Genomic DNA, 24,903 nt, shown 5'->3' on the forward strand with positions numbered 1-24,903 from the left:
TTTTTTTTTGTTTATTTGTATCAACAAAAACACATTTTCCCCCTAGAGCATATAATGAATAAGGTACTGGGCTAAAAAGTAAAGAGACATAACCTTATGTCTATAGTCTTTGTGCATTACCCATCCAACTTCTCATTTCAAAGATGAAGATACATGTTTATCAAAAGTATAGTGAAACATGACTTGCTCAAGATCTCCTGTGAAGCTGACAGTTATGGAATGAGAATCCTAATTACCAGCCTCTTAATCCAATAGTCTTTACATATTAGTGCTTCTAAACCATTTCTTCTTAATGTTGTTACTAACCAGAACATTGGTTCACCCAACCTTCACCAGCATTAGTTCACAATGGAACTAACCAGAACATTGGTTCACCCAACCTTTACCAGCATTAGTTCACAATGGAATGATGTTAGGTGTGGGGGGAGAGGGGATCCATTTGTATGTCCCCACCATTATCCACCCACCCAAGAGAGGCAAATCAGAATGGGTAAGATGTGGGTAATTTGGGATTCTGTACCGTTTCAATGATTTGTTGCCTCAATAACTAGAGAAACAGGACTTTATATATATAAAATCTCTTTACATGATATATAATGCTGAATGTTCAATAAATGAGACAGATCACAAGTACTACAGTGAATTCAAGGGTGTAATAATCAGTGAGAACTCTCTCAGATGAGTAGAAAGATGTATTTTAGAAAGTCAATTAATTTTACCACATATCACATGTCCATTATATAGGTTTTGTGCTAGGTGCTGAGGACAAAGCAGTGACTAAGACAGATAGAATTCCTACTACCTTGTAGGTTAAAATTCCTGACCCACTATTAGTCTACAGTATTATAAGATATTCTCCATTAAACTTTTTCAAGTTAACACTGTTTACTGACTTTGATAATGTTCCTCAGTTTTCTTTCCCAGGGAGGTAGAAATCAAAGTGGGAAAGCACCTGATTTCAACAGCAGCAGCTAGTTCACACCTGCAATTCACATGACAACTGTAGTCATGCAGTCCTGGTGACCACTTAGACATTAACCAGAGATTTAACAATTTAATTAGATTTCCTGTTATTAAACTCACATTACAGACCTCAAATGAATAATTTTCAAGGTGTCAGACATGAAATATGGTAGGCTGCAAAGATGGAAAACATTAATAGAACTGCTTTTGATAAGCTATATTACAGTTTAATTAAAAAGCAATTTAATTTAAATCAAAATAATATCTTAAAGACTATGACCACCATGAGAATAATTATGTAATTAAGAAATTTGGAAATTGCCAAGAACATGTTAATAAGGAGCTTCATTTACAATTTTTTTTTTTTAAGTTTTAAAAAGCCTACTACAAAGTCTAAGAAAACTTATGTACAATTATAACTTAACTATGTTCTAAGCACTTCTATTAATGAAGGCAATCCTCAATTCCCACCGTACATAGGAGAAAATGGAAGCACAAGACATACAAATAATAGGAGACCAACATGGATCCAAAGGCCAGGCAGTTTGGCTTCACACTCTTACTCATAAGCTACATAATACTAAGGGTAAAGTGAATATTTTAGATAATAATATATGTCAAATATGTTACAGAACACTAATAATCTTTTACATTGATCTACTGCGTTATAGTAACAATATACTTAAATAGACACGATCTCATTCAAATAGATAGTTTAGATTCAAATTCAGTTTGACCAACTGAGTTTGACCAACTGGAACAAAAGAATGCATTAGGTACAAATATATAGTAGTGCTTTTAAATCCAAAGGAGACAAACAGAAATATCAGATGGAGAGAGGTAAGGGTGAGAACTAATAGATTCAAAGTAACTATTAGGTAAAAGGTACTGGACTAGGTACACTATGACTTAAGTACCATGACTTCAACCATGAGAAAACGTTAAGTCCATTATGAAATTAATCCAAAATCATATAGCTTCAGAGTAGCATAACAAGGATCAGAATTCAGACTGGACTGACTCCCATGACTGACCACCATGTTGCATGGCTTAATAGAAAATGAGGAGAAAAGAATTGGCATTTTCATTGATAGCAATATCAACATAAAGAAATTTTAGGTGGCTACCTCAAAAACTAATACGGTCTTAGGCTGCATTAATCTAATATTAGAGTTCAGATTATGCTTGGTACTATCCCCACCATATCTAGAAAAGTGGCAAACATTTAGGCTTACATGAAATTTTATAGAGAATAAGGTAATGATAACTATTTTTCAAATAAGGGAAGAGCTATTAGGCAGAATTACAGATTTGAGATTTTGGCTCAAAGTAATAAAGAAAATAATAAACAGAGGTATCGACTGGAACAGGCTATCTTATGAGATGTTCAATGAGTTCAAAAACCAAATGTTAGTAATTCTGCAGAGGGAGCCATAAACAAGGTAGGAGTAGGAGAAATAGTTTTTCTCCCTGCTTCTATTTCAAATTAGGGGAAGTTTGGCTTTTATGTGTTATGTGGGCATTCTATTTTAGATTTTTTTACATGGGGGAGGTGTTTTGATGGTGTAAAAAATCTAAAAACCACGGGATTAGACAGACCTACTACAAGATTTCTTTCAACTCAAATTCTGTATTCGTGACTGATTTTGATTAAGGTCAAGAACATAAAATCTTACTTTCATTTTATTTGTCAAAGCAAAACAAATATAACCTAAACATACCATTTTTTTCTGCAAAGGCAGCTGCATCTTCTTTAGTACTGAAGGTCAGAACCATGTTGGACAAGGGATCAGCCCTGTAAGAGACCATTTTTTTCCAGGATTTAACATTAAATATATATTTTAAAATATATATGTAAAATCAACTAAAACATTTAGAAAATAAACAGCTGCTGTATGAGATAAGTATAAATACCTTGTTTCAAACAGTCTCTTTAAAACTTAACTCTTTGAATGTCATCTTTTCCTGTGTTAAACTGAGATTTTCTAACATGTATTGTCAAATTAAAAAATTTGTAACTGCAGGGGTGCCTGGGTGGCTCAGTCGGTTAAGCGTTTGACTTTGGCTCAGGTCATGATCTCATGCTTCATGGGTTTGAGGCCCCTCTTGGGCTCTGTGCTGACAGCTCAGAGCCTGGAGTCTGCATCATATTTTATGCCTCCTTCTCTCTCTGTCCTTCCCCACTTGCACTCTCTCTCTCTCTCTCAAATATAAATAAAACATTAAAAAAAATTAGTAACTGCAAAGACATTCAGCAATTTTTTTACTCCTTAATAAAATCATTTATTCAACTCTTCAAAAAAAAAAAAATAGAAATGAATTAAAAAAAAAACAAGAGAATTCTCAAACTCAAACTGACCTTATAAATTTATTACCAAGAAAATTACTGGTGAGTGCAACTGTAAGTACTACTATCATTACCCCCCCCCCCCAATAGATGGCAACAACACCCACTCTTCTAATGAACCTTCTATCATTATGGGCAATAAGCATACGGCCACATGACAAAATAAAGCTCCAAGAATTGACATCTAATTGAGTTCCTCAATCTAAGAAAGGGTAATATTTACAAATCTACACAGACTCTTCACAAGCTGCCATACATATAACTTCAGAAATATCAGTTTTATTAGTACATTTATAAAAAGGCAGAACACTGTTTGCTACAAATGTTTATTATGAATCTCTCAATGGTGAATATAGCATTCCGTGAAACATCGTGCAGAAATGTGGAACGGGTACCTGGGTAGCTCAGCCGTTTGAGCATCTGACTCTTGATCTTGGCTCAGATCATGGTTTCTTGGTTCGTGGGATCGAGACTCACATTGTGCTCTGGAAGCATAGAGCCTGCTTGGGATTCTCTCTTTCTCCCTCCCTCCCTCTTCCCCTCTTATGTGCATGCCCAATGTCTCTCTCTCTAAAAATAAATAAATATACTTTAAAAATATGGAAGTAAAAAATAAGATTTAGGAAGTAATATGGATAGTGGGAAGGTATGAGATATACACTGAAGAGAATATATGGGAAGCAGCCCTCAATGAAATGAAGATTCACAAATTGCTGCTGAAGTTGCAGTCATCCACTATGGTTACTGTTCTGGGGCTCCTTATGAGATCCTATGATATGTATTCTTACCATACCACTTCCCCCACCTTGTAAGCAAAAGAACTTCATGTTAGTGAGCTGTATTAGCACCAATAATGAATATAATATTATATCGATCCCTCCTCTTCAAAGCACATACGATTTCTCAGTTGATAGTTTAGAGAAACTATACTGAGAACAAAAGGGTCAACAAAGGGTGCCTGGGTAGCTTAGTCAGTTAAGCGTCTGACTCTAATTTCAGCTCAGGTCATGATCTCATGGTTTGTGAGTTTGAGCCCCATGACAGGCTCTACACTGACAGTGCAGAGCCTGCTTGAGATTCTTCCCCGCTCACTCTCTCACAAGATAAACTTTTAAAAAATAGAATTGTCCTGGGGTGCGTGGGTGGCTCAGTCAGTTGAGCACCTGACTTTGGCTTAAGTCATGATCTCACTGCTGGGGGGTTTGAGCCCCCCACATTGGGCTCTGTGCTGACAACTCAGAGCCTAGAGCCTGCTTCAGATTCTCTTGTCTCCTTCTCTCTGCCTCTCTCTCTCTCTCTCTCAAATAAACATTAAAAAAAAAATCCTCTATTAAAAATAAATGGTCAACATAAATATGATCCAGTAATTTGGTGAGTGTTGTCATTCATGTCAGCTTAGCTGAGAACAGGAAACAAAAAAAAAACTGTAGGAAAAACTCAGGAGCCAGGAGCTCTCCTTTCTGCAAAGGTGGTACAGCTTTTATTCTTCTGCTCACTTTATTTATGAAGAATTACACACATAGGTTAACAGTAACAACTTGTATCAGTTTCCATCCTTTTCCTTCTCTGTCTCCTATGTTGCGCAATTCTTCTCTAAATATGTTGCCACCACCAGTCACCCTTTCTCCTTCCTCAAACTTCCTATTCTTTCCTAACTAATTTTTCTGCCTCCTTTCCTGACTCCAATCTACCCTTCATCTTGTTGCCAAATTTGCCTAAAGTTCAACTCTCAAACTCATCGTCCAACTTTAAAACTTAAAATAGTTCCCACTGTCTACCAAATTAATTTCAAAATCTCCTACACTTTGGCATTCAAGCCCTTCTACAATATGATCAAAACCCACACTTTCCAGTCTTCTTTTTAATTATTTCCCTTGAAAGTAACAAACTGTTCAAACAGATTGCTAAGTGTTCCTCTGAAGGCAACCTATACGTTCCCACCAGCTGAATCTGTTCCTTCCACTAGAAATACAGAGGGAGACCAGAACACATCAGCATATCAAAGTCCACCCCAACCATCTCTCACGGTCTTCAATGAATACCAATCTTTTACATGAAGTCTTTTACAGTTTACCCTCCTCCATCTATAAATAATCTTTTTAATCTTTACCAAATATAATCTGTACTTCTATATTTATTTTATTTTTTGAGACAAAGAGGGAAAGAGAATCCCAAGCAGGCTTGAATGCGGGCTTGAACCCACAAATTGTGAGAGCATGACCTGAGCTGAATTCGGATGCTTAACTGACTGAGCCACTCAGGCGCCCCTGTACTTCTATTTTTAAACTTTATTTGCTCAATTCCCAATTACTGAGGTTCCAATTTGGATAATGGCAGATTTACTTGTCATTAAAATCAGACTTACCTGCCTAACAATTACATAATTATAAACTATGGACAAAACAAAATGAAAAACCAACTGTTTGAAGGGAACAGAGTGACCAAAAGCAGGAAAGAAAATGAAGAATTGAACCTTGGAAAGAAGGGAAACACAATGGTTTAGATAAGTTGATACTGTTTTTTCCTTAAAGGTACTCTCTGGTCTAGATAGCTAGGACCATCAAGAAGTCAAGCAGAAAGCCACAGTCTTATTAGCACAAGGAATCTGGAGAGAGTGTTTAGGATTGTCAGAGCTGCTGGCAAGTTAGGGGAAGAAACAGTAAAAAGGAGGAATCTGAAGAGGAGGGAAATTCTGAACTGCACACAAATGCGCAAGACTCTCAACAACTGAGAAGGCTGAAACAACTAAGCAGAGGTTTCAACTGCTGTTTACTTGCTACAGGGAAGACTAAGTCTGGAGTCCCACAGACTTAGAAGGACTTGGTAAGTACTTTGTACTTTCCAACAAAACCTCAAAAGAGCCATGCCTTTTTATTTTCTAACACTGTGTTCTAGGGCTAAGACCAGAGTAAAATTGAAACATACCCACCCTAACAAAGCAAAACATATATCCTCCATAAATTCAAGGTAATCTATCAGTCACTGCACTGTCTGCTAAAACAAAACTTATCTCATAACCAGTGTCATTAACTGAATAGGCATAAGGATAGAGAATTAATGATACTGAATAGAAATTCATTTATCAGGGGTCAATCAGCATATTAATATGAAGTCAAAGGTTCACCAAGAGATATGTATAAGAATCTTCATTTTAAGTATTATAATAACCCCCAAATGAAAACTGTTATAAAAGATAGCAGGCCCAAAATGGAGTCATTTGTGTTTAGCAAATCAAAACTTCATACCTAATTGCAATTTCAGTCTCTCTCTCAAGAATGTAATCTTAAAATAGTCAATCTGGAATAACAATCAGATGAGGAAATCTGCTGTTTCCTTATCCTTGCCTCCTATATTTTGCACAGCATTTTGAAGCTTCTTTGTATTTGCTAGATGGAATGCTGCTGGATTCATGAATAACTGAATAAAAGCCAATTTGATCTTTAAATTTACTCAGTTGAATTTTGTTTTTAACAGATTTGGTGGCAGCTATGGGATATGAAGCAAACTTCTGATGGCATTTAGGGACAATGAGAAACAGGGGCGGTACCCACGAATCCTTTTGAATTCTTGGTCTTTTTCACTTTTTTTTTTTTTTTTTGAGATAGAGAGAGGGTGGAAGTGAGTAAGGGGCAGAGAGAGAGAAGCACAGCTCACCCCAAGTGGGGCTCAAGCTCACCCAATGTGGGACTTGAACTCATGAACTGTGAGATCATGACCTGAGCCCAAATCAGATGCTTAACGACTGAGCCACTCAGGCACCCTTTTTTCCACCATTTCTAAGAGTCATAGGTAAGTTCCTGATTCTGATCTCTACTCTCTTTGCGTCAAGCTCCAAATCTAATTGGCTTACCAGTAAGTTCCATGGGAGCTGCTGGTAGTTCAGGCCACAATTCTGGTTTAACTGTCTGAAACCCCAGGGTCCTTAATTCTGTCCCAAGACCTATGGGGGAACTGTTAATGGCAGTTGCAGTTTCCCACTGATGTGGAGCCTCCAGTCCCCATTTGTTGGTGTCTGCTAGTTCAATCCTTTCCCCAGTCCAAGGTTTCATGATAGAAATTACTGGCGGTGCACACAGGACTATCTCATGGCCAGAGCACAGTACTATCTCTTGGTTATTGCCAATATAGTAAGGTATACATGTTTGATTGTCTTGTTTTGTGTAAAGGTTAATGTTAATAGGGATGATGGAAGCCAAAAAGCTGCAAAAATTGGTGGGAACATGTTAGGCACTTAAAAGCTGTTAGAGCAATCACCACCTAACTCAGAGATCCCCATGTTAGTATAAGTCGGCTACAGAATGGATTAGATTGACACTAAGTCACTGTCAACCTCAAGAACATTTCTGTGCAATGAGGTATACTGCAAAACACCATAAAACCCCCAATGCAGCAGCACATCCCTTACAAGTATAAGTATCCCTTTCAGTTTGGTTCTGAGAGACCCAAAGGCTTAGCTAGAATAACAACAAAAGGGAAGGGATCCTTAAATTCTAAAAAGTTAAGCATGCCACCTTCTGACACACCTGCATATTTTGTCTCAGAAGCTATAAATATCTACAAGATTGTCAAAATGTTATTAGAGACAACCTAGAATTAATTACAATGGCCATTATGGGGAACGTTCCAATTAGATGAGATCATTCATTTAAGAAATGTACTTGAAAACAAGGGTTCCTAAACTGAACAAACAGAATGAGATATCTATTTTAATTGGTATTCAGAAGCTTCCAAAACGCATCAAGATTCCAAAAATGCTTCATTAAAAAAATGAAGCAAAAGACTAATGAAAAATTAAAGACACAAGAGGTACTTAAAAAAAAAAAAAAAAGACAATAAAACTCCTACTGCTCGCCTCAAATCTTCCTTTGAGTACTCAACACTCTACTAAATCCTGTATCTGAACTGCCTTTCCACTCTGAAGAGACTATTAAAAGGTTATCTTTTACAATAAAAACACCTGAGGTTGTGGGGTGACTCTCTTTCACTCCTTGGTCAAAGACTAAATTAAAACCATAGTTAAAAGAATTTCCTAAACCCAAGGACGATCCCCAAAAGTTTTCTGAAGAAGTTATTAGAGCCAGGTTGCCAGATCTTGTCCTCTTGTGCACATGTTGGTGGGACCTGGTAAAGCCCAAAAATGGATGCAGGAAGCAAGATGGTATAACCCCAAGGATGATATCCAAGATCCTTAACCTTCAATCTGGTCCCCTCCTGGACTAGAAAAGGTTCACAGAACAGCAACCAATCTTTAAAAGCCATTCCTAGTGTCCCCCTCCTTCAAACATGTATATTTATTTATTATTTGTATATTATTCAAACATGCAAACAAAACAAAGACGAATCTGTTGCAGACTTTAAGCCCACTTGGAAGCTTTCTTCCTACAGCATTCTGGGGCTCCAGAATAAGAATAAGGTCACCCAACTTGCTCTAGCTGCTCTATTTGTCAGTGGAGTATCTCCTGAGATTAGTGAATTGATAAGCACAAAACAGGATGGAGACAATTGACTGACTGAACCTGTGACCATAGCTGAGCACTTTGAAGGAACTTTGAAACAAGACCACAAACAAAAGTCTGCCAAGATACTGGCCATAGAGATATAATAACTCCAAGGCCAGGCACCTAAAATAACACCTGGGTCCCCCACATCACACACCCCCCACTAGGGGTCCACAATCAAACCATGGCCCAAGTGTTGATGTTTCATTTGTAATCAAACAGGACAATGGAAAAAATGTGTCTTCAAAGGTCCTATGTAAATCTGTGAACATCAACTCAGTGAAGTAGATGTCTCCTCCAGAAAAGTAAAAAGCTTTAGCCATCTGAACAAGTAACCTTAACCTATACCATCTACCAGAAAAACAACTTAGATCCAACTTCTTTTATAACTAATGAGTTGTGTATTACTGTACCTGATTGATGGCCGTAATTTATTTTTCTTCGAAGTTTATTTATTTGAGAGAGAGAGGTAAACAGAGAATCCCAAGCAGGTGCCATGCTCAGTGCAGAGACAGACACAGAGCTAAATCTCAGGAACTGTAAGATCATGAGCTGAGATGAAATCAAGAGTCGGATGCTTGACTGACTGAGCCACCCAGGTACCCCCGTGCAAGTAATTTTAAAATAGAAGTTAGAAGTTCTACATTTACATCTGTCTGTATGTCTATGTGTCAAAATATATGTGTTACAGATAGGTGGGTTTTTTTAAATCTCTTAATGGTATTGGTAAAATTAATTTGTAAAAGAGTTGTATTTAATTGGCTTGAAGAAAATTAAGCACCTCTATAAATTAAGGCATTCCTAAAATTCTCAGCTATACAATAGAAACTCAAATGCTTTTCAGACTCATGTGATCTGTGAAAATATTCAGTATCAAAGCCAATTTAAGTTTGTTGGCTTAATTAAAATAGGCATGTCTTTAGAATTATCAATAGTGAATACAATGCAGACACTTTACCTTCCTTTTATAGAGGAACTCAAGGTATTTGGATGTATTAGTAAACATGTTTTGTGCCTGAGAAATTTACTATGAGAAAACATGTGTTCCCAGATATAACAAAATTATGTCTGCCAATCTACAGAATGCTAGTGTAAGAGACAGTTCATAACCATTTGTTTACTTCCTTATTTTCATTAAAAATTAAGAGTTTTAGGGGTACCTGGCTGGCTCAGTCAGTAGAGAATTCAACTCTTGATCTCAGAGTCATGAGTTCAAGTCCCACATTGGACATGGAGCCTACATAATTTTTTTAAAGGTTTTTAGGGTTAAAAATTCTAACATATGTAATTAAAGCCACTAAGGTTTGTGGAAGAAAAAGAATCTTTGGACATGAGTATTAGGCATGGTCAAGACTGGCTAAGATTAGAATAAATTTAAGTGAACAAGTAAGCTAGTAAGAAATTAGAATGTGGTTTTTCTCTCTGTTAAAAGGACAAAATTTTCTTGGACTGTTGGTCTGCTTTTGATAAGAGATAGTAAAAGAAATTATTATTCCTTTACCGTTTTGACTAATCTGCCTAGAAATCAAAGATTTTGTCTTGTCAAAATAATTTCCTGTGTTTCATGTTGTTTTTGTTTATCACACCTTTAGTTACTTAAATTTAATTACTTCCCTATTTAAAAAGTTAAGCTTATTGTTTTACAATAATTTAACTTTTTTTTAAAGTAGGCTCCATGCCGCAACATGGGGCATGAACCCTGATATCAAGAGTCACGTTCTACCAACTGAGCCAGTCAGGTGCCCCCTAATTTAACGTTTTGTATTTGCTCTCAGAGTCTATAATTGTCCCTATGGTTAACTGGATAACTAAGTATTATTTCACACTAACCTACGATCCAACTTGACCAAGTGTTTTTTAACCTTTGATATTTTTTATCAACTTTCCAAAATTCAAACTCCAAATGAAGTATTTTTGACCTTGAACTAACTTTAGGATTTTTCTAGAGGGTCCCAAAAAATTGCAAAAGATTTGTATTCTCTTCTTATAAAAAGGGAGATGTTAAACTAGTTAGGCTTATTTGATATGTTAAGTGACAGGAGAAGCCATGTCAGATAAAATAATATTAAGCCTTCTTTATGTAATTTATATAGGTATGTACTATAAGTTTTCTAAAATTTCTAGAAATCTGATGTCCTGGTGTAATGTTATCATTCATAATTCTACTTCTCTTAAAATGTTGTGTAACACAATAACCAAATTTCCTTGTCAATTCCATTTACAGAGATACGTTGTTTTACTCTGATGCTTCAGTGTTCCTAAGAAAGTGCTACCATTTTCAAGGAGATTCATGGAAAGGATTTTGACAAGTACGGGTTTCTTTTTTTAAAGATTTTTATCTTTTTTAAGTAATTTCTATACCCAATGTGGGGCTCAAACTTACAACCCTGGGATCCAGAATCGTATGCTGTACCAACTGAGCCAGCCAGGCGCCCTGACAAGTACAGGTTTATCATAACTAAGATCATAAAACTAAACTGGGTAGGAATTTCCAGAACTATTAGAAAAAAATGGATTCAAGAATTAATAACATGGTGGGTGCTGGCTGGCTCAGTCAGAGCATGCAACCCCTTGATCTTGGGGTTGTGAATTTGAGCTCCACATTGGGTGTAGAGCCTACTTAAAAAAAAATAAAGGATTAGTAACATGGCACTGAGTGGACTGATAAAAATTATAATTTATAGAACTTCTTATCTGAAATACTGCTGGTTCTTTAATGTTTTGTTTTTCCAGACTTTGCAAACTTTTTCTCTTAAGCTATTAATGATTTACAACAATTTGGTTAAGTATACCTTTGTAAACAAAGATGAAACTCTGAAGTATTCTTTTCGTAGCAATATAGCTAGTTATTTACACAACTTCAATAAAAGTCCTTGGGGCACCTAGGTGGTTCAATATGTTAAACGTCAGGTTTTGGCTCAGGTCATGATCTCACAGTTTGTGAGTATGAGCCCCACACTGGGCTCTGTGCTGTCAGCATGGAGCCTGCTTTGGATACTCTGTCTCCCCACCTCTCTGTCCCTCCCTGGCTTTCTCTCAAAAATAAACACTATAAAAATTTTTTAAAAATCTGTTCTCCTTATAACAAGACAATTGGAAACACTGGCTATATCACCAAGGCCTTTTTTAAAATTTTAATGTGTATTTATGATTTTGAAAGAGAGAGAGACAGATATGAGCGGGGGAGGGAAGAGAGAGAGAGGGAGACACAGAATCCAAAGCAGGCTCCAGACTCTGAGCTTTCAGCTCAGAGCCCGACACAGGACTTGAACTCACAAACTGCAAGATCATGACCTGAGCCGGTCGGATGCTTAACTGACTGAGCCACCCAGGCTCCCCTACCAAGGCTTTGATAGGAATGATTTTGCAGGTAAAATCTGATGGCCAGTCCCTTGGAAGCTTTTCACAGTTCGAGATTCCTTATGAAAAGTTTCGGCAAAGCAGTGTTCAAAAAAAGCTCATATGGTAAGTCACTATTCTCACTGCACTTATGTAAACAATCAGGCCAAGTTTACTGCCAATTAGTTTTACTGTGTTTATCTTTGGTTTTTAAAAAAATGGAGTTAATTGTAGAGCATAAGATAATGTTTGTACCTTTTTAAATGCTGGATCCTAGCCCTATGAACTATTTTTGAGGTTTTGTTGTATTCCTATAAACTAGACTGGATCCTAAATTTTTCTAGTTTCATCAATTATCTGACTACAACTCTCCAAATTAATATTTTCCATTTTCCCTCACACTTGGAATCACTGAGAACAAAGACTGCCTTTGAATCTCCTCAGAAAGGGCTCTACTCGTTCCTCCTCACCACCTAGATGGAGCCGAACTTCAAGGACTAGAATCTCAGGCACATATTTCACAGCTGAAAAAGGCTTTGCCTAATATCTAATAATGTGCAAAAGCTGGAAACCTTCAAATCAGATTGAAGAAGAGAAGTAGGTGACAATGATGTAGATTACTTCCTCCCAAGATCCCAGATCAATACTTCATACGTTAGCTAAAATCCTCTCTTCTTGTCACAAAAACTCTGGTCTATATATTAGAGAGCCCTTGGTCCATTTCCCTGTCTTTAGTTAATAACCTCAAAACTTGGGGAACTTTGCATCTAGGTTCTCTATAATGAAAGGAATACCGGGGTGCCTGGGTGGCTCAGTCGTTTGAGCATCCAACTTTGGCTCAGGTCATGATCTCGCGGTCTGTGAGTTCGAGTCCCGCATCGGGCTCTGTGCTGACAGCTCAGAGCCTGGAGCCTGCTTCGGATTCTGTGTCTCTCTCTCTCTCTCTCTCTCTCTCTGCCCCTCCCCCACTCATGCTCTGTCTCTTTGTCAAAAATAAATGTTAAAAAAATAAAAGAAAAAGAAAAAGAAAGGAATACAAGGAAAAGGTAACCAGAATAAAACTGCCTGTGTAGTCTACAGGCCATTAAAATATAACTGGCTTCCATCGCTGTCACTTTCCAGTCTGGAGCCACAGATTAAAATGAGAATTACTGGGAGGCATTCAGGATTCACTTCCTTTGGCAGGCAGGGCTCTAATTCCCTGGTCAATACCACCTGCTGTGGATTACTTCTGGGGAAGCTGAAACTAGTTACATAAGATCACCTAGAAAGCCACTTGGCATAAAACGGTTGACTCTTTCCATGGAGTCTTTGACTGAATTGATTTTGATTGGTTTGCATCTTGGAGACCATGGTTCTAAAGTCCCATCCAAACACTGGGAATTGTCTTGTTTATTATAATCATACTAATCTTTCCTGGCATGATGTATTCTCTCAAAGACTTTAAATGCATGTTCCTATCCTCTACCCAACAAGCAAATGATCTTCCTAAGACTGAAAGGAACCAAAAGGGGGCACCTGGGTGGCTCAGTCAGTTAAGTGTCCAACTTCGGCTCAGGTCATGATCTCATGTTCCATGAGTTTGAGCCCCACATCGAGCTCTGTGCTGACAGCTCAGAGCCTAAAGCCTGCTTCAGATTCTGTGTCTCCCTCTCTCTCTGCCTATCCCCGGCTCATGTTCTTACTCTTAAAAATAAATAAACATAAAATAAATTAAAAACAAAAAGAATAACCAACTTAAAAAAAATTAAGAACCGGGGGCACCTGGGTGGCTCAGCTGGTTGAGCATCCGACTTCAGCTCAGGTCAAGACCTCATGGTTCATGAGTTCAAGCCCCGCATTGGGCTCTGCGTTGACAGTGCAGAGCCTGCTTGGGATTCTCTCTCTGTCTCTCTTTCTCCCCCTACCCCGCTTGCTCTCTCTCTGTCTCTCTCAAAATAATTCAACTTAAAAAAATAAAAAAAAAAAATTAAGAACCTGAAGCTGTGGTCTGTCACAGACACTAAGACCTGTGAATACCACCCAAAGGATTAACAAAAGCTGTGAGAGGGGCACCTGGGTGTTTCAGTCAGTTAAGCATCAGACTCTTGATTTCAGCTCAGGTGATGATCTCTTGGTTTGTGAGATCGAGCCCCAAGTCAGACTCTGAACTAACAGTGTGGAGCCTGCTTGGGATTCTCTCTCTGCCTCTATGCCCCTCCCTGGCTCCTGCTCTCTCTTTCTCTCAAAATAAATAAACATTTAAAAAAAGAAAAAGCTGGGAGAACTTCAAAGTGGTAGCTGGGAGTGATGCTAATGCCTTTAATTTTGATGTTATCTCTCAGTTATGCTGAGAGTCTGATTTAATTTTTTAAAAAATCAAAATAGGCTCAAAATGGAGTCATTTGCACTAAGCCTCACATCAACAAAGCAAGACTGTATACCTAACTGTAATTTCAACCCCTCCCAGAAATGTAACCTTAAACTAGTCAATTCTAGAATTTCCCCATCAGCAATAGTGAGGTAATCCACCCAATAGACCAGACCCCCTTCTGTGTGCAGAGAAGAGGTAATCCATACTTTCCCTATCTCTGACCATTCTGCCAATTAAAGCCTCCCATTTTGGGGGTGCCTGGATGGCTCAGTCGGTAGACTATGTGACTCCTGATCTCAGGGTTGTGAGTTCAAGTCCCACGCTGGATGCAGCGAGATTACTTAAAAATAAAATCTTAAGAAAAAAAAAAAAAGTCTTCCATTTTGTATAGTTCTTTAGAGTTCCTTTCTATTAGCTAGATGGGATGCTACCTGATTCATATATCACTGAATAAAGCCTATTTGATCTTTAAATTTATTAATAAAACTACACAAATACCATTAATAAATAGTGCAATGGATGAATCTTGCAAATAGAGGAAAACATTAAAATCTCATGTGACTTAAAGAGTAATCACAGCATTTAAAACAGTACGGACACCTAAAAAACTACCTATATATCATCATGTCAAATAAAATATAATTGTATTTAAACTACACATGGCAGACATTTTTAACAAAAACTCCCCCAGGTACATTGTAAGAAAAGATGTTAAATATCAGACTTTTTTACAGTTAGACATAATTTAAACTGATAACCACCTTCAACTAAAGACTGGACACATAAAATGCTCTAGGAGTCTCAATAAGATTGACAATTTTCTAGCTTATCTGGCTGTTTTCTCTAGTAGCAGCAACAAACAGCAGCTTTTATTCAATTAGAGGCAGTCCTGCCATTTAACATTTGAGTTTTATTCCACCACAGAGATTTAGGTTACTGACTTCATTGGTGCCACCGAATTTACAACCACTTTATTCCAATGCACTATAAATTTGTTAATCACAAGATCTCAGGAACTTGCAAGTTTCCCTCAAAATAGCTAATTTCTTTTTTTTTCATTAATGCTTATTTTTGAGAGAGAGACAGAGCATGAGCAGGGAAGGGGCAGAGACAGAGGGAGACACAGAATCTGAAGCAGGCTCCAGGCTCTGAACTGTCAGCACAGAGCCCGACATGGGCTCCAACTCATGAACTGTGAAATCATGACCTGAGCCAAAATTACACTCTTAACCGACTGAGCCACCCAGGCGCCCCTAATTTCTTTCTTTTTTTAAAAAAAAATCTATTTATTTTGAGAGAGAGCATGTCCAAGTGGTGGAGGGAATGAAACAGAATCCCAAGCAGGCTCTGCACTGTTAGCACAGAACCTGACTAGGGGTCTAAGCTCACTAACCATGAAATCATGAACTGAGCCGAAACCAGGAGTCAGACGCTTAACCGACTGAGCCACCCAAGCACCCCATAATATCTAATTTCTAAACTCACTCTTCTCCTTACAAACAACAACAAAAAATAATTTATACGTAAACAAAAGTGTCACTAAATTATTAACACTATTCACACAGTGTGTCTTAAACAGCTTGGGGCCATGCTAACAATGCTTAGCGTCAGCCATTTTTATCCAGTAAATAGTTCTCTGAAAAGACTGTTTCTATGATTTTAGTGCTGGGCCACCCTTACATGACCATTAAATACATATTCACGTAAATATAATATATAGGTCTATCACTTAACATTATACCTACACAAATGGTCTCAAAAAGTATTGTCAACATATTGGATTTACAATTTAACATATTTAAAAGGAAAACCCACACAGAAAAAGCAGAAACAATATTCAAATTAAACCAAAGTACTCACGTTGATGCCCAACCCATCAAAGGATTTTCCCATCGCTCCCTGGTATCAAACTCCATCTTCCATTTCTTTGTGTTGTTTACTCCAGACTGCATGTTATTGCGAGCAGGAACAAAGATCCTGACTTTTCTAGTTTTGATATGCTCTACTGGAACGCCAGTTAAAGTAGTGATATCCTACAGAAAAAGAAGCAAACACATTTCTAACAGCTCACATATACTCTGATGTACTTTTGCTGCTTTTTATGTTCATGCAATTCTATTCAGACTTATAAACTGGGGTTTTTAGCTTTCTGACTTCACTACTCTGCTTTTACCATATAAACTGCTATTTTGATATCTGGAAAAGGTATACTGGGAGGAGTGTTAAGGTACAGTGGGAAAGGGTTCATGAAAAAAAAAATTAGGTCCCTTTTGTCCAATAAAGCATTGATAATTTCTGAAGAGTTTGCTGGTAGAAGAGCCTATAGACTCTTATTTCATGAGCAGGTGTAACTAGTAAGCAGAGAAAGAATGTGAATGGATATTAAAATTAGGGGGAGGGGCATTTCAGTGGCTCAATTAGTTAGGCATCCGACCTCAGACCTCAGCTCAAGTCAAGATCTCAGTTTGGTTTGTGAGTTCAAGCCCTGCATCTGGCTTGCTGCTGTCAGCACAGAAACCGCTTCAGATCCTCTGTCCTCTTCTCTCTCTGTGCCTCCCACACACGTGTGCTCTCTCTCAAAATACATGTATTTTTTAAAAAGTAAGGGCATATAAAAAGTTACTTTTAAATAGGAAAAAAATCTATTATCAGTGGTTTCTGTGTCAAACTGCTTACAAGAAGTCATTTCCTTCAGGGGAAGGCCTAAACCTTTTGTTAAATAAAATCAATTATAAACTTTAATTAGCATTTTGATTTATCTCCTTTTAGTGAAATCTACTGAAAAGAACCCACACCAAATTTATTCTGCAAAGGTAAGCCATAAAAGTTACACAGTTTTTGCAGAAATGTGATATGAAAACAATGGTAACTTTCTTGATTCTCTTTTTTTTTTAAATAATTTTAACAAATGCTCAAAGTGATAAATGTCTGTAATTTTGATGCCCCAGATTAGACATATTTATCAAACATAGTAGCAGTCTGGACACAAAATAATAAAGTAATTCAGAGTTTAAGTCTCCTTTCAGTAATGGTAGAATATTCGATCAAAGTAAGATCATATCAGGGTTAATCATATTCTTAAAAATGAAGCATTTTAAAACCATGGTTCACTTACTAAATTTTTAAAAACTGGTTAAAAACAACAGAGTTAACATGAAAAAAATCACCAAACTTGTGAAAACTAGAAAATTTTGTGAATTTCTATTTCATTGTAACATATCCCCTAAAGAAGACTAATGTTAATTTATAGTTCCACTCTAAACAATGCTATGGACCAAATAATTACTGTCAACACTTAGTGCGGCAACATATACTGGGAAAATACTAAGCGCATTTCTGACTTCACTAGTCTTCCTACTCACAGATTAAGAAAACACTGTTTAAAGTTATTTTAGCTGGCAACCAATCTTCTGCTTAACACAATACCTTTCCACCTGCACCAATAAGTAGGTGTGGTTACTTTGTCACAGCTTGTCTGTTTGGAGAAACTATCAAAATAATCCATATAAATATTTACACAAATACACACTTCTAGTATGTGCCTACATTTAAAAAGTTTCTTAAATAAAATAAATGCAATTGGTTCATAATTTCTAAATGTATGAATATAAGTTTTAATTGGTAATTTTTAATCATCAAGTTCAATTTCAAAGAAATTTCATGTTTTATGACATTTGTTCACTTTCTGAAGCATATTTCTCTACTCAAGAGCTTAAAAGAGACTCCTGGGAAGTCCTCAATGCTTATTTCTTTTGAATTCACTATAACACTTGTAATCTGTCATATTATTATTTAATATTACATATCTTTATATTAAAGTCCTATTTCCTCAGCTAGAGCTTAAGTGGTATATAAATAAACAATATAAGTGTGTTACAAAATTACAGGGCGAGGCACCATTTCCAAATTCCACAGCAAACCCTCCATAAAAGTTCATAAAAAATAGAACTATAAGTTAGCTACTCTTTGCGACTTACAGGAAAGGAGACATTAAACACTTATAATACCATTTAGCTCAGGAAGATGAGATTATAGGGAACAGATTTACTTTTTCTTTACCTTCTACATTGTGATGTATATATATGACAAAGTAATAGAAAATAAAACTTTTTAAAAAAAGAAACAGCATTTCTTGATTTGTACTATTAAAATAGAAGGGGACAGAATGATTTTTTAGGATGGAAAATCTCTTTAAGTGGCTAAAATGTTACGGAGCTCTTTCTATTTTGAACAACTACCAGTGCTTCCATAGCTTCTCCAAGTATGACATTTTTTTAATTGATCTCATCCCCCAATTTAAAGTTGGCATTGGCACAAAAAAGTTTCTGAATTTTGAAGCCCAAGTTGTTCTGACAAAGTCCCTGCTCTTGCCTGCAGAAGACATGTAAGGTGCCGCAGCAGAGTTGAGCTGCTGCCAAAGACTGAGAATGAAAAGGCTTGGCATCTCTCACATACTTGACACCTAAAGGGCACAGAAGCTCTAAAATTCCTAGTCCCTGTAGGCACACTCTCAGTCTAGACAAACTGATTTCTCACACTTTTAAAATGCATTACGACACTATTGTTATCATTTCATCCACACGGCTTCAGCTAGTGACAGAAGAACCTGTCCTTTAAGCCACATTTCAATGGGCTAAAAGCTCCCACTCCAAGATTCCATTAAAACAATGTAATACTTGAAAAGAACTATGAAGCACTATGTTGAAATCTTTACTTGTGTCTTGAATTCTTTGCTCTCCCTCAAAATAAATAAATAAAACATCTGCAAACTAAACTACATTGAACTAAAGACATTATGTCTAGATTTCTATTTCTGTATTGCAATATTGGATCACCGGTGGTTTTCTAAAAAGAAAACCCTACTTATCCAAACACTTTGCTGATGTCAATATTGCCTTTAATAGATTTCTCATTTTATTGGCAAAATACGTATTTATAAATAACAATTCATAATTTTCTATGACTACAAAAAAGCTACATCACATTGGATGAGAAGCCTTCAAGTTTTTACCTAAAGAAACTCAACACTCACTAGCTAATAATTATGTATACATTCTCATAACTCAAGTTATCCTTTAGATAATATACACTAATTTTCTGAGTTTTAAAACTTTTAATTTTTAAACAGTTGAGTCAAGCATAAAACCTGTATTCCAATTACTAAATAATGTTACTATCTTAATAAAATTTCACAAACACCAATCATATGTACCATAATGCGATCTTAAGAAACGTGACTAATGATTCATAGACCTAAGGGCATTCAGATAAATATCTGCTCCTGAAAAGATGCACCTCACAATTCCAAAGTTCCTCTCTTTCAGCACCATCTCCTCCACAGTCTTAAATTCTGGAAGAGCTTACAGCTGACCTTCTATCTCGCAAGTCTACTTAAATGGAAGAGGAATTTAAAAAATCATTAAGGAAGTATATGCCAGTAGATGTAAATGAACTTTATTCTTTCAAATACCAATTTCCATTATAAAATATTTCTTTTCCATATAAAAACTGTATGATTCGGTTATCAACTGTCCCCATTTATGTTGTGTGAATTCAACTTTTTTTTTTTTTTTTTTTTTTTTTTTTTTTTAACAAAGGAAGCAGGGAACAAGCAATGGGAAGTTGGTGTCAAAATGCAGAAAAACCTCCCAGCAAGCTTCTTGCAACCACCCAGGATTTAGAGTCTTGCTGGTCGCTCTCTTTTCAATACCAGAATTTCACACATTTCAATGACTATTATGACTTCAAAGAATCAAATTTTCATCATTGTCCGTCATCTGCCGGTTGATTTGTATAAAGGAGTTCTTCTGCATGCACTCCAAACAAAAGCCTCCTTACTTTTGTGGTTATATATCAAGTTTAAAAGTTTTGTTTGTGACAGTTGTGTCTTTGGTAAATTAGGGTAACACTGAAGGAGTGCAGCTGCTCTGCAGGAACCTCCTTTCTGGCACCATTTCACTTAAATAAAAACTGAATAATTAGCTTCTGCCTTTATTAAACCACAAAAATGCCACTGGCCTTAGTAATTACTTCCAGTTGCCCCACCCACTTAACCTTAATAGTTTACACTTGTCATAAAGAGAAATAAATGAAAAAGGTTTTCACCACTTTGGTGAATTTTTGACAGATCTCCCAGCACATCCAGAAGAGCCAAAATTTTAACCAGGTTTCTGGGTAATAAGGTCAATAAATTGCATGTATGGATCAATGTTGAAAAGTTTTAATAGAGCACATGCTGGAACATTAAGTACAAATACTGCTTATAGAAACTTGTTCTACTGCAAGCTTTTAGTTACCAATTATGTATTTAAATTTATTCTAGGGCTAAAACTGATCTAAATTTGAAGACTGCATTTATATTCTACTTCTACCATGAAAGATGTTAAAAAAAAATCTGTAATAAAAACTTCCTTTCAAGTACCCTACAGATACTTTGCACAAGAAACTCACTAAGTGGTCTCATAAATAATGAAGGATAGTTTACAAAATAAATTTTATAGTTTGAACAATATAAAGAGTTGACAGCATAACTATAGGTATTTACTTATCATGGAAGAACTTTAAGCACTTCTAAAAAGTCAGTGGTCATCAAAATTCAGATACAAATAAAAACTGTAAAAATACATTAGAGGTGTGCTAGTAGAACTGACTTTTGTTTGTCTGTTAAAGCAACACATTGATGTGGGAATCCAACCAGGTAATGAAACAAGTATTGGAATGCAACATTACATTCTGTATACTGGGCAAGGCTATCACGGAACCAAAAGTTCAGTTTTAAATAAAATGCTAAGATAGAAACAGTGACATGCAAATGACTCTGAAAATCATGTAGCACGTAATCAAACTAAGAATTACACATGAGTATCAATCCCTAACTATTTTCATTACTCCTAGCTCTTTGTGAACAGGAGCAATGGTTAAAAGCAAAGGGCTGAGTCAAACTGGGTTAGAAGAATACCAAATCACAACTTTGGGCAAATAAACTTCTTTTCATTCACCATCTATAAAATTAACTAAATGAAGTAAAATGAGGACTAAATATAAAGTGCTTACCTTAGACAATAAAAAGAATGTATCTCATTTACTCAACGTATTTTTTGGCACCTACTATGTATTAGTTACTAGACATAATGCTCAAAACAGTACAGACATCATCTCTATTCTCATAAAAAGTAATATTGAACTTTTTAAAAAGAACGGAGTGAATAAGTAATGGGAAGCTGGTGTTAAGATACAGAAAATCTCCCATCTTCCTTGAAAAACGAGTTAGTAATCAAAATACAACAAAGGGTTTTGTAATTAGAGTCCATAAGCTGCTTCAAGTTTGGAGGAGAGAAAAATGTAGCTTTTTAAAAACAAGGGCTGAATGTCCCATTTGTTGTACACATCAAAAACACTGAGTAAAATATGTTAAATGGGTTGTGTTAAGTATGAAAACACATACTGGTAAGCCTACGGCATTTATGAAACTGAAAGAATAAGATATAATTTACTTTATTTCAACTCAAACTGAAAGATCCTATTATGCCAAGTTATCCATGCCAGAGGCTGCAGGGGATATAAAGACAAAATTTTATTCCTAAATAAGTTTACAATTTGTGCACCCATGGTAGGGGTGATGCATGGCAGAAATAACTAAATAATCACAATGGAAAATACAATATTGGTTAAGACAAAGCAAGTAGGATTCTGATAAATCTGGAGGAACCCAAGGACCACCATTTGCTACCTATGCAGTACTGACGAGTTGCTTAAACTCTATGTTCATTTCCTCCTTTAAAAACTGTATCACAGAAGCTATGTAATAGCACTGTTTGGAAGGATTAAATAAAAAAAATTTAATCAAATTTTAAAGGTGAAAGAGTATCAGAAAATATCTGACCAAAGAGGGACAGAGAAGATGATTCCTTCAGGATACTTAAGATTTTAACGATACTGGTAAACACTTAATAATATTAAAGAGAAATTTATAAAAATATATCCATATGCTTAACACCCTAGCAACCGTTTTCTTAACTGTTTTACCTACCAATAAATATTCATATACAATTCCACTTTACATAGTTATAATAATACAGTTATTTTGCATTGATTCTTTTGACCTAGTTTTCATATTTGTTTTAATCCTTATTAGTAGTCTATTTAAAAAAAATTAATGCTTATTTATTTTTGAGAGACAGGCAGAGTGTAAGCGGGGGAGGGACAGAGCGAGACGGAGACAGAATCCAAAGCAGGCTCCAGGCTCTGAGCTGTCAGCACAGAGCTCAATGCAGAGCTCGAACTCAAAAGCTGTGAGATCATGACCTGAGCCGAAGTCAGACGCCCAACCAACTGAGCCACCCAGGTGCCCCATAATCCTCATTAATAGTCTATTAAGTTAATATGTCACAATGTCTTAGCCAATTCTGTCAATGAGCCCTCTTACTAAACTACAGACGCCAATGGTTAAAACCAGAAATAGACAAGACTGCTTAACTCACACTCTAACTAAAACGTATTGTGCTTATTTCTTACTGCACTTTCTTGAGGCATTGACGAAGACATTTTGCAATGACTGAACATTCCAACTGCCAGACCAGAAAGGCTCGAATAGTAAATGAGTGTCTAGAAGACCATACCCTACACATGCCCTTCTCAGACCATGATCATGGGCTAAACACATACTGAATTCCACCTGTGATCATGAGCGCTCTGCTTGCTTTCTTTCATGGACCACCCCCCACCACAAACTTTCCCTATAAAACTCCAGGTATCCATCTTGCCAGCAGAGAGGTAGGTTGTTAAGGCTTGAACCTGCCACCTCCAATGGCTGCTGGCCCCTGAAATTTCTCCCTTTCTTTTTTCCAAACCCTTATCTCTTGAGTTATTGGCTTCTCTTGCAACAAGTTTGTTCAGCAACAGTGTTGGCAAATGCAGCCAGGAGCTATGGTTCCAATTTGTCCAGCCCCCTCAGGAATCTCCTGGGATGGAGCAGTTGGCTGAGGCAGTGCACCAGGACTCACCCATTCATTTCCTGAGCTAGTGGCCATGATAGATTGATCAGCAATCTCTCATTATTGAAAAATCACACTGTCTTGTTATTATTGTTTTTCCAGTATACTGCAATGAAAATCCCTGTAACCTAATTCCTTTAACCACAACTGAGGGTAGAACTGATAAAGTCAAAGGTTATAAGAATGTTCATGGTCTGTAATATGTCATCAAATTGCTTTCCAAAACTGTGGTCAAATTTTGTATTGCCACCAAAAGGGAAGCCAACTTCCATTTATCCTCTCAAGGCACAGGTATATATTAATTGGCTTGGATTTATTTAGTGTGCGTTCTTCCATGCAAAACTACAGAAGATGAGTTTGGTTTTTGACTTGTAAAAACATACCAAAAATTTAACAAATTTTCCTCAAAAATGACCTAAATGATGTTATATTACTTTATAAGAGCAGCTACCAAAAGAAACCGCCATGAAAAGGTTAACACTCATCTAAAATCTAATTAACTGCCCAAAATATAACTCTGAAACATCACACAATCTCTTTGTAATTGTAGGGGCCCAGGGTAGGCCACACCAATATGGGTCAATTTGGCATGGACATCATTTTGAACTAAAAGCAATCAAAACCCAGCACATTCAGGTAAAGCTCTTTACCTCTCCCTCAACTGCCTATTTGTACCAGAAAGAGAGCTACTAACATAGATTCCTCTTTACCTAAGAAATTTATCTATATAATAAGGCAACTCTTGTTTTTTTTAAACATCTCCTCTTACCTTCCTGCTAACAGTCTTTCTCCCCTTTGTATCCTCAGATTCCCACCCTCTCCTTAGCTCAAAGAGGCATCATGTTGCTCAACTGTCTTTGGAACTCCATGGCTATGTGAACTGCCAAATGTACACCATGAAATGTTACTGCCTCCTGTTAATCTGTCTCATGTCAACTTGGTTCTTGGTCCATCCAGAGGGACCTTGAAGGGCAAAATAAATTGTTCCTTCTCAACACAATGGTGTGCGGATACCAAATATTTTCAGATTTGTACTGTATATAGTTAATTTTGTAGTACATGATTTAACATATGGCATAGCCAAATCAAGTCTACTAATCAGCTATTTTATGAGAGAATGCTACAATTTTAAAAAAATGCTAAAACTTTCCCCCCCTCAAATCAGGAAAATTCATTGGGAGACTTCATTTTTATACAAGGAAACACACGAAACAATCTTTGGTTTCTATTAATTTTGAAACAACTGAAAGTTACTAAAAAAAAAACAAAAAAAAAACATGCCTCACAAATTAAATGATCAATATTGTGTCAGTGAAAACCAACATGCTTCTCTGAGTCATTTTGAAAGTTACTAAGCTAATAATTTTAAGAAGAAAGCTATAATAATAATGATCAACTTTGTAACAGTTA

General features: G+C 36.5%; 1 protein-coding gene and 1 long non-coding RNA gene across 3 annotated transcripts in view; one reads left to right on the plus strand and one right to left on the minus strand.

Moving 5' to 3' along the window:
• The window catches only part of NDUFS4 (NADH:ubiquinone oxidoreductase subunit S4), a 111,895-nt gene that overhangs the window by 18,793 nt on the left and 68,199 nt on the right, over positions 1-24,903 (minus strand). For both annotated transcript variants that reach the window (XM_049648079.1, XM_049648080.1), the window contains exons 3-4: positions 16,361-16,533; positions 2,685-2,758 (exon numbers count right to left, since the gene is read on the minus strand). In XM_049648079.1, the coding sequence (XP_049504036.1) occupies positions 2,685-2,758; positions 16,361-16,533 (247 nt within the window). The remainder of the gene's footprint in view (positions 1-2,684; positions 2,759-16,360; positions 16,534-24,903) is intronic.
• On the plus strand, positions 411-24,493 carry LOC125934596 (uncharacterized). The gene is made up of 5 exons (XR_007461468.1): positions 411-490; positions 11,033-11,117; positions 12,179-12,273; positions 17,270-17,313; positions 24,301-24,493. It is a non-coding gene; the product is annotated as an uncharacterized LOC125934596 (long non-coding RNA).

The sequence above is a fragment of the Panthera uncia genome (assembly GCF_023721935.1).
Source record: "Panthera uncia isolate 11264 chromosome A1 unlocalized genomic scaffold, Puncia_PCG_1.0 HiC_scaffold_17, whole genome shotgun sequence".
Classification (NCBI taxonomy): Eukaryota; Metazoa; Chordata; class Mammalia; order Carnivora; family Felidae; genus Panthera; species Panthera uncia.